The sequence below is a fragment of the Aegilops tauschii genome, chromosome 2 (genome assembly GCF_002575655.3).
Source record: "Aegilops tauschii subsp. strangulata cultivar AL8/78 chromosome 2, Aet v6.0, whole genome shotgun sequence".
In the NCBI taxonomy this organism is placed as follows: domain Eukaryota; kingdom Viridiplantae; phylum Streptophyta; class Magnoliopsida; order Poales; family Poaceae; genus Aegilops; species Aegilops tauschii.
Genome location: NC_053036.3, coordinates 256070049 through 256085279, shown reverse-complemented (window position 1 = coordinate 256085279; position 15231 = coordinate 256070049). Strand labels below are relative to the sequence as shown.

The window sequence follows — 15231 nt, the reverse complement described above, 5'->3', positions numbered from 1 at the left end:
ATAAGATTTATACGAACTTGTGATATGGAAGAAATAAAAGTGACGGACTGCATAATAAAGGTCTTCATCAAAAGTGGCAATATAATGTGACGTTCTTTTGCATTAAGATTTTGTGCATCCAACCATAAAAGCGCATGACAACCTCTGCTTCCCTCTGCGAAGGGTCTATCCTTTATTTTTATCTCCTACTTTTATACAAGAGTCATGGTGATCATCACCTCTCCTTTTTACACTTTTTCCTTTGGCAAGCTCTATATGTTGGAGCGATCCGGCTATATATATCCACTCGGATGTAGGTTTCCATAAAGTATTAGTGTTGACATTACCCTCGAGGTAAGAAGTTGGGAGGCGAAACTATAATCCCCTATCTTTCTCTATGTCCGATTGAAACTTTGTACCCATAAGTATCGCGTGAGTGTTAGCAATTGTGAAAGATTAAATGATAGTTGAGTATGTGGAGTTGCTGAAAAGCTCTTATTTGACTCTTTCCGATGTTATGATAAATTGCAATTGCTTCAATGACTGAGATCATAGTTTGTTAGTTTTCAATGAAGTTTTTGATTCATACTTTACCTTGTGAATGAATTGTTACTTTATCATAAGAAATTATATGGCATTACATGTTGTTGTTCTAAAGATGATCATGATGCCCTCATGTCCGTATTTTATTTTATCGACACCACTATCTCTAAACATGTGGACATATTTATCGATATCGGCTTTTGCTTGAGGACAAGCGAGGTCTAAGCTTGGGGAGTTGATACGTCCATTTTGCATCATGCTTTTACGTCGATATTATTGCATTATGGGTTGTTATTACACATTATATCACAATACTTATGGCTATTCTCTCTTATTTTGTAAGGTTTACATGAATAAGGAGAATGCCGGCAGCTGGAATTCGGGACTGGAAAAGGAGAAAATATTAGAGACCTATTCTGCACTACTCCAAAAGTCCTGAAATGTCACGGAGCTTATTTTTGGAATATATAAAAAATATTGGGCGAAGAAAGAACCAGAGGGGGACACCAGCCAGCCACAAGGGTGGAGGGCGCGCCCTACCCCCTGGCCGTGCCCCCGACATTGTGGGCCCCCTCGCAGGCCTCCGATTTTGATCTTCTGCTATATGGTGTCTTTTACTCTAGAAAAAAATCATAGATAAGATTAGGGATGAAGCGCCGCCATATCGAGGCGAAACCTGTGCAAAACAAATCTACGGCTCCGGCGGAGCTGTTCTGCCGAGGAAACATCCCTCCGGGAGGGGGAAATCGTCGCCATCGTCATCACCATCGATTCTCTCATCGAGGGAGGGTCAATATCCATCAACATATTCACCAGCACCATATCCTCTCAAACCATAGTTCATCTCTTGTATGCGATCTTGGTCCCAAAACCTCAGATTCGTACCTGTGGGTTGCTAGTAGTGTTGATTACTCCTTGTAGTTGATGCTAGTTGGTTTATTCGGTGGAAGATCATATGTTCAGATCCTTAATGATAATTAATACTCCTCTGATTATGATCATGAATATGCTTTGTGAGTAGTTACATTTGTTCCCGAGGACATGGGAGAAGTCTTGTTATCAATTATCATGTGAATTTGGTATTCATTCGATATTTTGATGAGATGTATGTTGTCTTTCCTCTAGTGGTGTTATGTGAACGTCGACTACATGATACTTCATCATTATTTGGGCCTAGGGGAAGGCATTGGGAAGTAATCAGTAGATGATGGGTTGCTAGAGTGACAGAAGCTTAAACCCTAGTTTATGCGTTGCTTCTTAAGGAGCTGATTTTGATCCATATGTTTCATGCTATGGTTAGGTTTACCTTGATTCTTCTTTCGTAGTTGCGGATGCTTGCGGGAGGGGTTAATCATAAGTGGGAGGATTGTCCAAGGAAGGGCAGCACCCAAGCACTGGTCCACCCACATATCAAATTATGAAAGTAACGAACGCGAATCATATGAGCATGATGAAAACTAACTTGACGATAATTCCCATGTGTCCTTGGGAGCGCTTTGCTTTATATAAGAGTTCGTCCAGGCTTGCCCTTTGCTACAAAAAGGATTGGTCTACCTTGCTACACCTTGTCTACTTTTACTACTTGTTACCTGTTACGATTTATCTTATCACAAAACTATCTGTTACCAATAATTTCAGTGCTTGAAGAGAATACCTTGCTGAAAACCACTTGTCATTTCCTTCTGCTCCTCGTTTGGTTCGACACTCTTACTTATCGAAAGGACTATGATAGATCCCCAATACTTGTGGGTCATCACAATACTTGATGAAGAACTCATAAGTAATGCTGTTTTGTAGTATTCTCGAGATACCATAGGGGTAATACTCGAAGGTAGACCAGAATATAAGTTGGACATGCATATGTATCTGCATAAGACATTTGCTTTAACTTGTCTGAGAAATGAAATGAAAGGAGAACAATATGGTTAGAACCACGATTGCAAATGATCAAGTCAAAGATACAAGAAGAACTTATAACGAGGGGATAATTATTTTTACGAGAAGCTTCAATGATCAGGTATACATCATGTCCATGGGCATGAACACAAAGTTCAAGGTCGACTCCCGCTTCTTCAACGCATAACCTTTCATTCACTTCTCGCTTTTGATAAAGTATAGTGTTGAAATTTTATTTGGCAAAACACCAGAAAAGTATGGCTCGTGAAAACTCCCGGGTTCACACGGATTAGTGAAGGCATAGGTTCAACCCATAGGGGCATCTTAGGACATATGCCATAAACTTCAAGATTACATAACACAAGCTAGAAAGCAGAGCATGGTTGACAAAAGGAGAGGATACAATTTACCAGAGGCATTGTGTATTAGGAAAAGAACTCACAAGCTGATTAAATATGAAGGACAATATCAGATACTAATCCAACAATGGATCTGGCGATCCACCGGAGCCGATGTGAGTATCGATACTCAATCAAAGGAAGAAAGAATGCAAAGGCATCAGATTATAGAGATATCTGAATAACTTCAAAGCTTAAATACAAATAAATTATGATTTCCCAATTGGGGGATCAGAAGAAGATGTTATGATCAAAAGATATCTAAGTTGAAATAGAATTAGAATGACAATCAATCAAGGTTTGATTTGCCGGGCACCAGCTGATGTCTGGAGTGACGTCTGAGCCTAGGGGAAGAATTCTAACTATGACTGATGATTGCGACCATTCACAAACATGTTGAATCAATAGGATCCGAATGACAATCACAAAGGATTTTAATAAATATTGCAAGACATATGGAATTAAACATAATGCAATCAGGTAAGGAAGATCAAGAGCAATAGGCTATTGAGGATTTCGGAAGATCGAATTGTATTTTGAAGAATTTCGTGAAACACATGAGCAACTGGGGATGAACGCATCCTTGATAAGTGTCAGGAATTATTCGTAGGTGTATTCGTGCGGAAAAGTGCTGCAAGGCAGTAAGCTCAAAGGATTCTCGGGACAACAGAGAGTATTTTGGGGTAACTTGTAACAAAAAGAGCAATTGTGTCGGCATTGAATGATGATCTATGGGGTGGCTCGACCCCTTTGTGGTTCGGCGAGGGGGTGCACTAAATATAAAGAGGAGGAACAATAGAAGGCACTGCGATTTTTACCCAGGTTTGGGCCGCTAAGAAGCATAAAACCCTACTCCTGCTTTGGTGTATTGGATGAATGTGAGCACAAGTACACGGAGCGCTCTCCCCCAGTAGGACGTAAGGAGAGGGCTGCTACACATGTATGTATGCTTGGGGCTGGAATGGGTTTGAACCCTTGTAAAAGTTGCCCTGGCCCTCCTTTTATAGTTCAAGGGGTTACCACAGTGGCAAAAGGGTCGTTACATAATGATTAAATGGCAACATTGTTATCATACCTAACTCTGCTACTTAGAACAAAAGGCATTAAATGCACTGCTAGGTGTCGTGAGGGGGAGGTATCCTAGCAAGGCTCCTGTACCGCTTGCCCAACCGCCTCTCTATTATCTTTACACGCCATTTGGACACGTGTTGATAAAGGTAATCTTTCCTCCAGCAAGCTGTCACGTGCCCGATAACTCGACATAACCACCTACAGGCTCGACACCTTGTCGATGGGTGACTACCTGCTCGATGGGGTGGAACGTTGGTGTGGCACTCCGGCTCAGAGAAACCGGAACGCCCCGTATTCCAGCCTAGAGATCGAGGAGAAGTATTCTGGAATACGGCACTTCTTAGCATAGAACAAATCAGCTCTTTATTACAATCTATATGGGTAGAAATGCATTACATCGGCACGGCGACACTACGCCTGCCACGGTTGCTCTATGCAAGCAGCAGAACAACACGATGCATCGAAATAACTCTAGCAGCGGAACATCGACGACGGTGGTGAACTCCACCCCGCAGGGACTCTGGCTGGAACGCTTATCCAAGCTCGCAAACAAGGAATCCACAGCAAAAAACCAATCAAATCTCACATGACCTGCAAACTGGCATGACACGCCAGGTCAGTAAATTGAATGTACTTGCAAGCTCACAATAACCAGAAGCATTCAAGACAAACAACAAGATGGCAATTAAAGGTTAAGCAGGAATTATCATGAGATCATCAAGATAACATGGCATGAACAACATGAAAATGATACAACTAGAACAATATGAGCATGGCATGAACATATAAATCTGACAATACTAACATGCAACATGATGACACCATATGCACCACTTATTCTTCTCGGGTTACTTCGTAACCACCACATCCATCACTTACCAACCTCAGACATCACACGATCATCTCAGGATCAAATCAAGCTTGGTATAAACAATACCGTAGTAATCATTAAATGACCACAAGGAGCTTGATCTTTACCCATGATTCTCGCACAACATCACGAATATCCAACAACTCGGTATCCTCGATACCATGGTGATCATTCACGTGTCACAAACGGAACCACTCTGGGCTCAACGGGTTACGTCGTAACCAAACGGTGATCATTCACAGATCACATAACCAACTTATCTCATCATCAAACTAGGGTTGTTATTAAGCACATCATTATTATTACTGTTGACCCAAAGTGTGACCAATAAAGAACTGGACCTTTATCCGTGGGCACGGCTATCGATAGATTTAGTATACACTCTGCAGAGGTTAGCACACTATACCCACACCACAGAACCCATGGCCTCGCACTCCCATTCGGGTGGACCAACGGCGTTCCGACAAAATTGTCCTACTGCCATGACACTCTCCCGGCCACTCCGACTCACTCCCCACTGGGCTAAGTCATGGGTGGCCCCGTGCCTACCAAAGGCACCAACGGCCACCGTCGTGGCAAAACGGCCACCATCGTGGCAAAACAAAAATGGTCCCAAACAGGGACAAGCCAGCTACAACAACTACGGGCACACAAGGCTTATGTCCGCCTACCTGATTAGGGTAGCGCGCGCCCATAACCTTCCCTCGTTGGAGGCACCGGCTAGAGGCACGACAATAGACCCAGTTAGGACCCTCCCATAAAGGCAAGTGTGGTTGCACTGGTCAGCTCGATATGGTGGCACCATGACTCAGCCAACAATTGTTCAAGTTCAATTTAATTCGGTTAAACTTGAATGCAAATATGTTGAGCCATGATAAAATAACATGATGCAATTACAATGCATGAGCACGATATCAACATAAGCATGAGGGAATTGCAACATAATCATCGAGCATAACCATAATGAAACATTAACCAAATGAGCATGGCAATCTACCGAGCATAACATTACACATGAGCATGCCATGACCACTAGCATCATAAATAAATACCATGCAAGAACTCATCCAGAATACTACCAAGAAAGCATATAACCAACTGGATACAAAGTAACGTGCATAGCTACGTCACTAGATAACATATCATAAACATGCATCCGAAAGAACACACTGCTACTACTACCAAGCATGACATATAACAATAATACTAGTAATAAGTGCAAGATAACAAGATGCAGAAGAGCATAGTATGAAAATGGACACATATCTCTAAGCATCACCGAAACAATGATAACCGTATCAAAACAAGCAAACATTTAATAAAAATTCAAGTTGAAAACCATGGCTACTGCATGACTATCATGCAAGTGGTTGTTGTGGCTTGCCTGGGGTGGAAGAAATCACCGGGAAGACGTGTGAGCAGCTCGCGGAAAGAATCGCTGGAAAACATTCTCTCGGAGAGGGGGGCTGATTAAGCGCAAGCGCAAAAAGGTCATTTTCATAGTGTCAAACCATAGTGAAAATGAAACCAATAGAATGGGCTCGACGAAGCGAAGAAGTGGGCTTTGGAGTCACCTCATTTGGAGTTATGGTTGAAAAGATACAAGGGTTTTTCTGACAGGGACCTTTCTGTAAATAATATCTCCACAAACAAGTCCCTGACTGAAAAACAGAAAGCTCGATCCAGAAAATACACTTTCAGTGAAGTGAAAGCACATTTCTGACCGCAGAACACAAGAGTATGCTTTCATCGGAGGAAAATGTATCTGCTGGAATACCGCTTCCACTTATCCACCTCAGCGGTGGTGGGGTCAGCGGGGTGTGCGGCTGACGGGCGGGACCGCGGGGTCCACCAGCCAGCTGGCAGGGAGGGGGATGGGGCCTTCATCTCCATCCTCTCTCCCGCGCCTGGCCGCGGCAGAGCTGGCCCCGACGAGGCCTGCCACAGCTACAGGGCATCTCCGGCAAGGCTCCGCACATGGACGAGCTCAGCAGACTCCGGCGCATCTCCAGGGCCCATCGACGGACGGCGGGGTGGACCAGGGCGATGGCAACATGGGCACCGGCGGACCAGGCCTTCGGTCTCCGGCGAACTCGAAGAACAGAGCCACCGGGGAAGGAAGGGAAGCGCTGGAGTGGCTCTAGATTACTAGGGGAGGGCCGAGGTGGTGGAGGAAGAGAGGGATGGGCTCGGGCTTGTGCCAATTTAGCCGTCGACCGGCAATGGCCGAGGTGGCCATGGGAGGGCTCTGGACCATCTCCAGCTCAGAGGAGAGGTCGGGAGGCTTCTGGGAGTGAGGAGAGGGGGTTGGTTAGCTCGGGGGTCTCTGGGGAGGGCTTAAATAGGCGCGAGGCAAGGAGGCCGAGCTCTCGTCGTCGTGGATATGTGTCCGGCGCCGCATACGCGTGTGCGTGCTCGAGAACTTTAGGTAGGCGACTAGAGGGAACGGGAGGGAGAGCTCACGGGGAAGAGGAGGCCAATGGAGCGCAGGGAGGAAGAAGACGACAAGCTCCGAGCCAAAACCGCCACTGTTCGCCCATGGGCGCGCGACGGCTTGCGTCGTTCAGGAAGCGGACGGAGGGGGTGAGCTGTCCAGGGGAATGGCGACGACAAGAGGAAGACAAGGGACATGGTCACACGCACGAAGGCGACGAGAGGAGCAGGTGACGAAGCACAAACGGCGACTGGACGCGGCCACTGCACACAGAGCGCGTGCACTGGCATGTAGCGGTGGCAATGGGCTGGAAACTGTTGTCTAGTGGTAAGTTCTTCCAGGGTAGGGTTCAACTGCGGTGGTAGATCGATGAAAAACACTCTGGTTAAATGGTAATTAACCTCTGAAGTTTACTGCAGTAAACTTGAACGTGCACGGGTGATCAACAGGAACTTGATTGGAGCCAAAGAGTTTGTCAGGGGTGATTTGCTTAGGAAGGAGAGTTTGAGGAGAAATGGACCAATAATGAATATAGTTGCTATGCAACTGCCAAATCTGGTCAGAAACTAGATTAAGGTGATGCACTGAAATGGTGATTCCATTTGGGCTGAAATTTGGCAAGGCTTGATGATTTGATCATATAAAGATGCTGCAAAAATTTCATACCAATTGGATTCACCAAAATGGTACTTGCTTCACAAACATCCTTGCTGACCAGAAACTTGGAATAATTGAGAAATATTGGCTAAGTGAAATGGTGCCAAATTTGGTGGAGAGATGTCATTTGGGTAGGAGAACAATCTGGTAATTTCACAGAATTAATGAAGCAACATAAAATGCACTTGCTTCACAACCTGAAAATATTGCCAGAATCAAAGATTTGATACTGTGCTCACATAGATCAAAGGATGGAGCTGAAATTTGGAGGAGGGTCATGATATGAGCACATGAAGGAGTGTGCAAAATTTCAACTCATTTGGGTAACCCTAGTTAGTACTTCCTTCACAATGCCTTCTGTCTGACAGAAAGTTTGAAAATTGCTGAGGAAGATTGGCTAGGCAAATAAAGTTGAATTTTGGCATGAGGCAATGATTTGTACATGAGAAAATGCCCAGAAGGTTTGGGAGCAATCAGGAAAGGATAGGTGGCACTTCCTTCATAGAAAGCCACATTGGACTGAAATGAAAAATAATTATTGGGGAATTATTATTGGGCTAGGACAAGAAAGTTTGGGCATATTTGAGCAACATATGACCCAAAGGAATTATGAGAATTATTTGGGAATTTTTGGATGGACAGAAATATAGGTTGCTTCACAACCTAGGGAAGATAGGGTTATCCCTTTAATAAAAAAAGAATATTCCCTAGAAATGATTTTAGGGTTTGGTCAAGGATTGAAGTGACATGATCTTGGCAATGTTTTGAGAATGATGAGCCACTTGGGAGAGGGAATGATGATGATTTCCCAGGTGGCAAGGCCACAGAACCACTCCAAAAAGAAAAAAACAGAGCAAAAACCAAATAAATCAAAAGAAAAAGAAAAGGGCCAAAAGCCAGGTTGTTACAACTCTTACCCCTTAAAGAAATCTCTTCCTCGAGATTTGCTTGCTCAGGGAACAAGTATGATTTGAGGACACCGTTTCCAGCTCGGGTATCCTTTTTCCTTTATTTATTGTTCCCCCAAGAATTTCAGATGATCAACTTAACTTGCTCTGGGGTGGCTTGCTTCACCTTTCCCCAAATTCTAATGGGTCTTTGCTCATATACCAATTCCTTTTTACTGACGTTGATTCTCCATACCTGTGGTGATATCCAATGGATCTGAGCATAAATTTTCTTTTGGTCATGAAAACCGTTTTACTTCTGTTATGGGGTTGCTTCAAATAAATGCAGGCCTTCTGGTTTCAATAAATGCTGAGAATTAATCATAGCCATCTTCTGACGGGACCTGACTGCTCATAAGTGGTACTGATTTGCTTTGATTTATTCCTTTGGCTCAAGCATGAGATATGTACCAAAGATTCGACTGCCTTTTGTCTGGAGCAATATAACGGTGTATTGAGTTATAACTGTGTCATAACTCAAATATTTGCATCTTGAAGCTGGCCTGACAGGGGGCTGACAGATAATTGCTTTTGCCTGACAGACTGACTGTGTACTTGATTCCATCGATGAGTATACCGGGTCTGAGCTGATTGTTCGGCTTTTGATTTTCTCATTTTGTTGGTATACCCATTTGGATTTTTCCAGACTAACCATTCCAAGCAGGTCAGCGGGATATGAAATCCTTGTAAAACAGAGTAGGCCGCTGAGAGTATGCCTTTGTGGATCTATATGTAATAACGGCCTCCAACTGATTTGGGTATCCGGACCCTGATGGTCGTGCAAAAATCATCATACCTTTGTTGTCAGTCTCACCCTTTAACGATCATGATTTTTTTGTGAGGACACCTTACTAGAATAACTTGGCCACACCCGTCCTTGATTCTTCGTATGACCAGGGACGTGATTAGTGCAATATTTTTGAGATTATTCCTTGTGCCTGTTTTCTGACCTGGGTCCGCTCACATATGACATATACCGGGGTTTGTAGCTATACGAGCTCATTACTGAGGCCAGTCATACAGGAAGGTGACAAGGTTTTAGGACATCTCCTTGTCAGCTGCGGGAATAATGTCCTTGATGACCATTGTCAAGACTGTTGATTCTATGATGTCCTCCCCAGATCTTGTCGATTCTTGTAATTCAGGAGATGTATCTCTGCTTATTTTCCCTTGTCTGACTCGTGAGGTTGTGGGATCCTTACTGTCCTTAGGTATATCTGTTGGATCCTTGCTGCATCTCGTATGAGTGACTGATATGACTGGGATGCATGCTCACCATGTATCAGAATCATATGCGACCAAACACTTGATTCTTGAAGAAGACACATGCCCTGACTGTTTTGTGCTTCCGACAAAAATGTTGCGAGTCTGATTCTTGAGCGGCACTGCCCTACATTGGCAACTCATCATATATCCTCTAAGGATGGTACATAGTGTTGTACTGACAGGGGCTGTGTGGCTTACGAGAGAAGCCATCCGAGTAGCTTGTTGAGGAAGACTTGTTAACTTCTGCTCAAATCTTTTGTCTGGGTATCAAGAAGAAGAAGGCTCTATAGCTTACACATGAAGCTTGGTCTGATTATTGTGTTGGAGAAGCCTGAGTTCCGTACTTGAGAAGCTTCTCCTCGGGTTTGCTTGTTGAGAAAAATTCATTTCTGTCTGTCAGAAGCTTTTACCGAGGTATCTTGGACCGGAAATTGTTCACATATCATGCTGAGGAAAATTAAGTAGCCTTGCATCATAAATTTCTTCCGATAACGTGTGGAAGAAGACTAAGTTCCTTACATCCAGAGCTTCATACTAATATGCAGACTGAAATCTACACACACGCCCATAATGTTCTGTGGCTGATTATTTGCATGAGAACATTTGTTTGGCTGCCTTCCTTGAGCATATCACATTCTGACTTTATTTCGGATGATTGCATATTTCAAGCATCATGCATTGCTGAGCCAAAATTTTGCATATGATACATACCTTTGACTGAAAATATACCATTGATCTTGTACCTAACTTGCCTTGCTGCTAACTTGATCATTACTGTTGTGAGGATTTTGTACTGATGTAGACTTGAGTTATCAGTACTGTTGTGAGGAGTGCACACTAATGCAAAATTGATTATCGGCCTAAAAAATCAGATATTCCCCATTTCACTACAGTCGGCTGAGAATTCCATTATGTTTAGCTGAGTTTCCAAATATTTAAACTCCTTGTTGCTTCTTTGACTCCAGTGTCAGGTGATGAGCAACTCTTTATATGGGGGAAAATAATGTAACACCGGGGCCCAAAAAGAAAGAAGCAAAAGAAAACTCAACTAAACAAAAGCACACAACAACAATCAATTCACATACAAGCTATTAGCAAGGAGCTGGAGATTGATGCAACACTGCTCTCGGAGGATGCACTTATGGTGGACCCTGCTGCGGCTGCAACTCAAGCTTCCAATGAATAGTGTGCTCTTTTGCTGCTGGGTCTGGCAAGCCCATAAATCTGCTTTATGCGTTTGGTTTTTATTTTCTGATCCTTGGATATGTAATAATGTCGGTTCGGAACTTTTATGTGCTTTTGGGCCTCTGACACTGTGTGTCATATGGATGGGAGACTTGGTTATGTTATTCCTTTATGAATAATCACTGTAGAAACTGGAATGTCCTGTGCTGGAACGTCAGGGGTTTAAACTCTGAGGCTAGGCAACGAGCTGTTCGTCAAAAGATTGACGAAAGTCACTGTGCTATTGCTTGCCTGCAAGAAACTAAATGTGCTTCTTTCGATTCCAGAATGCTTAAAAGTTTTTGCCCCAAGAGATTTGACAGCTTTGCTTTCTCTCCTTCCTTGGGGGCCTCTGGCGGAATTCTAGTTGTTTGGAACTCGTCTATTTTTGGTGGGACTTTATTACAAATTCAACAATTTGCAGTGGTGATCGAGTTTGTTTCCAGGCAAAACAATGAGCGGTGGACTCTTGTGGTGGTTTATGGTCCTTGTCAGGGGGAGGCTAGGGACAATTTTGTATCCTGGCTGTATCACCTGAACATTCCTGTGGATGAGAATTGGCTGTTACTGGGGGATTTTAATTTCTTACGTTCTATGGATAACAGAAATCTACCTGGTGGTGATTTGAATGACATGTTCATCTTTAATGAGATTATTGGACACCTCGGCCTTTTGGAATTGCCCATCAAAGGCAGGTCTTACACTTGGTCCAATATGCAGGATTCTCCACTCCTTGAGCAGCTTGACTGGTTCTTTACTTCTGTCGATTGGATATCTGATTATCCCATGACTGAAGTGATACCTCTTGCCAGAACTGCTTCTGACCATGTGCCATGTATGGTTACAATCAAAACTTCTATTCCCAAGTCTAACATCTTTAGGTTTGAGAATTATTGGTTGGAGTTGGAGGGTTTTATGGACTGTGTTGATTCCTCATGGCAAAAACACCCCAGAAAGGGCCATATTATGCCAGGATAGCTGACAAATTTAAGTCCTTGAGGATGTGTCTAAAGAGATGGCAGAAGAACATCTCCAAAATGAAAACTCTAATTTGCAAATGCAATAGTGTTATCTTGCTCTTGGATGAGCTTGAGGAATATAGACCTCTCTACAGACATGAATCTAATTTCAGGATAGTTGTCAAAACCCATGTTGAGAAATTACTTCACCTTCAATGCCTCTATTGGAAGAAAAGATGTACTATCAGATACATAAAAGTGGTTGGTGAGAACACCAAGTTCTTTCATGCTATGGCCACAGAGAGGTATCGAAGGAATTCTATTGCTAGCCTAAAATTGTCTGATGGTACGGTGGTGACTGATCATTCACAAATGGAGGGTATTATCTGGAATTGTTTTAAGAACTGAATGGGTTCTTCCAGGGGAATTAATATGGGTTTTGATCTTTTTTCCCTCATTGAACCAGTTGTGGGATTGGATACTCTCACTAAGCCTTTTGAGAAGGAGGAAATGGACTTGATTGTCAAGCATATGCCAGTTGATAAGGCCCAGGTCCAGATGGTTTTAATGGTCTTTTCTTCAAAAGGTGCTGGCACATTATTTCACATGATTTTTATGAACTGGCCCAGGCTTTCTTTGAGGGTACTGCTCAACTTGAGAATATCAATGACTCTTACATTACTCTGGTGCCTAAGAAGCCCTCCCCTGAGGAGGTGGGTGACTTCAGACCTATATCCTTAACTGGAATGGGTCTTAAGTTCTTGTCTAAGATGGTTGCCAATAGGTTTCAGGAGGTGATTATGCAGTGTGTTCACAAGAACCAATATGGTTTCATAAAAAGTAGAACAATTCAAGATTGTATTGGATGGACCTTTGAATATTTGCACCAGTGCCACCAGTCCAAGAGACCTATTGTGATTCTAAAGTTGGATTTTGAAAAGGCTTTTGACTCCCTTGAGCATGAGGCCATTGTGCAAATTTTGAAATATAAGGGCTTTAATGACAAGTGGATCCTCTGGATGAAGCAACTTCTATCCACAGGTACCTCATCAGTTTTGCTAAATGGAGTCCCTGGTAGGAAGTTCAGGTGCAAAAAGGGTGTCAGACAGGGTGACCCAGTCTCCCCCCTCCTTTTTGTCCTAGCTGCTGATCTCCTGCAGACTGTAATTAATGACATGTTCAGAAGGGGCATTCTTCAGTTACCAATTCCTTGTCATGATCAGGATTACCCTGTGATTCAGTATGCTGATGACACTCTTATCATCTTGCCTGCGGTCAAGGACCATCTCATAGCTCTCAAGGACATGCTCAGGGTCTTTTCTGTGTCCACTGGTCTGGATGTGAACTATCATAAGTCCTTCATTATTCCCATCAATGTGGACACTGTTGCCTTGACTGAATTAGCTACTGCTTTTGGCTGCCAGATTGGGAAAATGCCTTTTACTTATCTTGGGTTGCCAGTGGGAACTACTAGGCCTAAAATGGTGGATTTTATGCCATTAGTTGATTGCATGGAGAGGAGAATGACAGCTAGCTCATCCTTTTTGAATCAGGGGGAAAGGTTGCAGTTTCTTAACTCTGCTCTGTCATCTATGCCAATTTTCTTCCTGTGCAGTTTGGCTGTCCCAGCTGGAATCCTTAAGCAATTGGAGAGAATCCAGAGACAATGCCTCTGGAGGAGGAATAGGGGTCAGCCTACCCCATCCCTAGCTGCGTGGGACCTTATATGCAGGCCAAAAAACAGGGGAGGTCTTGGTATTCTCAACCTTGGCTCTCAGAACATTGCTCTTTTGATCAAACATGTGAATAACTTCCTTAATAAAAAAGAGCTCCCTTGGGTTTCTTTGATTTGGGATTCCTACTATCATAATAGGGTCCCCCAGGGAACTTCTGATTGTGGATCTTTCTGGTGGAAGGATATTTGCAAGGTCATGCATCATTTTAGGGAGTGTGCTTGGGTTCAGATTAATGCAGGGGACACTGCTCTCATGTGGTCAGATAATTTGCAATTGGATCGTCAGGTGTCTACTCTCCAACTCAGATTTCCCAGGCTCTATTCCTATGTTAAGGACCCCTGGATCACCATTCTTGAGTTCTTGGACTCTCAGGACATTTTCCAGCACTTCCACCTTCATTTGTCCAGCCAGGCTTTTGATGATCTGAATATTCTCCAGTCCATGTTGGGTGGCCTTAATAGAACACCTGGGTCCAAGGATATTTGGTTTTGGAAGGGCACTGCAAAGGGATACTCACCAAAGTTGTTTTACTCTCACACTTTTGCTTCAGCATCTTTCAACCCTTTGACTGCTTGGATCTGGAAGTCCTCTTGTACAATGAAAATCAAGGTTTTTGCTTGGATGCTTATTATGGACAGGTTGAACACCAAGGACATGGTGGATAGGAGACACTGGCATTTGGAGGATGGAGTAAACTGTGTTCTTTGTCCTTTGCAGACTAGGGAAACCAGGGATCATCTGTTCTTCAATTGCAACTTAGTGTCAGAGTTTGGAACTATCTGCAAATTGATTGGGCTTCTGGTGACTCCATGGCTCATCTGGTTCTTAATGCTAGCAGGAGTTTTAGGAAGCCCTTCTTCACTGAAGTGGTGTTCATTGCTTGCTGGAATATCTGGATCATCAGGAATGCTAAGGTCTTCAGGCATGAGAGGGCTAGATTTAATAGATGGAGATCTGCTTTCATCCATGACATCACTTTAATGCAATATAGAGTGAAAGCTGCCTTCAAGGATGATCTTCTTCGCTGGATTTCATTTCTGCCACCTTGAGGACATTAGTTTGTCTCTTTTTAACTTGTACCTTTTAACTAGTTACTTTGATTACCTCTTGTAATCCTCCTTTGTACTTGTACTGTATCTCTTTTACTCAATAAAGTGATGATATGCTGTGGGGGTTTCCCCTACAGTTCCCAGTAAAAAAAAATCAATTCACACACAATATGTGTCACATATTACTGCTAGTCACACAAT

General features: G+C 43.3%; 1 protein-coding gene across 1 annotated transcript in view; it reads left to right on the top strand.

The window, feature by feature from the left end:
• LOC141040926 (uncharacterized) overlaps positions 1 to 14962 on the top strand; it is a 36095-nt gene extending 21133 nt beyond the window's left edge. The window contains exons 3-6 of the mRNA XM_073507039.1: positions 11711 to 11981; positions 12099 to 12167; positions 12668 to 12806; positions 12875 to 14962. Of these exons, the coding sequence (XP_073363140.1) occupies positions 11711 to 11981; positions 12099 to 12167; positions 12668 to 12806; positions 12875 to 14962 (2567 nt within the window). The remainder of the gene's footprint in view (positions 1 to 11710; positions 11982 to 12098; positions 12168 to 12667; positions 12807 to 12874) is intronic.
• Positions 14963 to 15231: the final 269 nt, after the last annotated feature.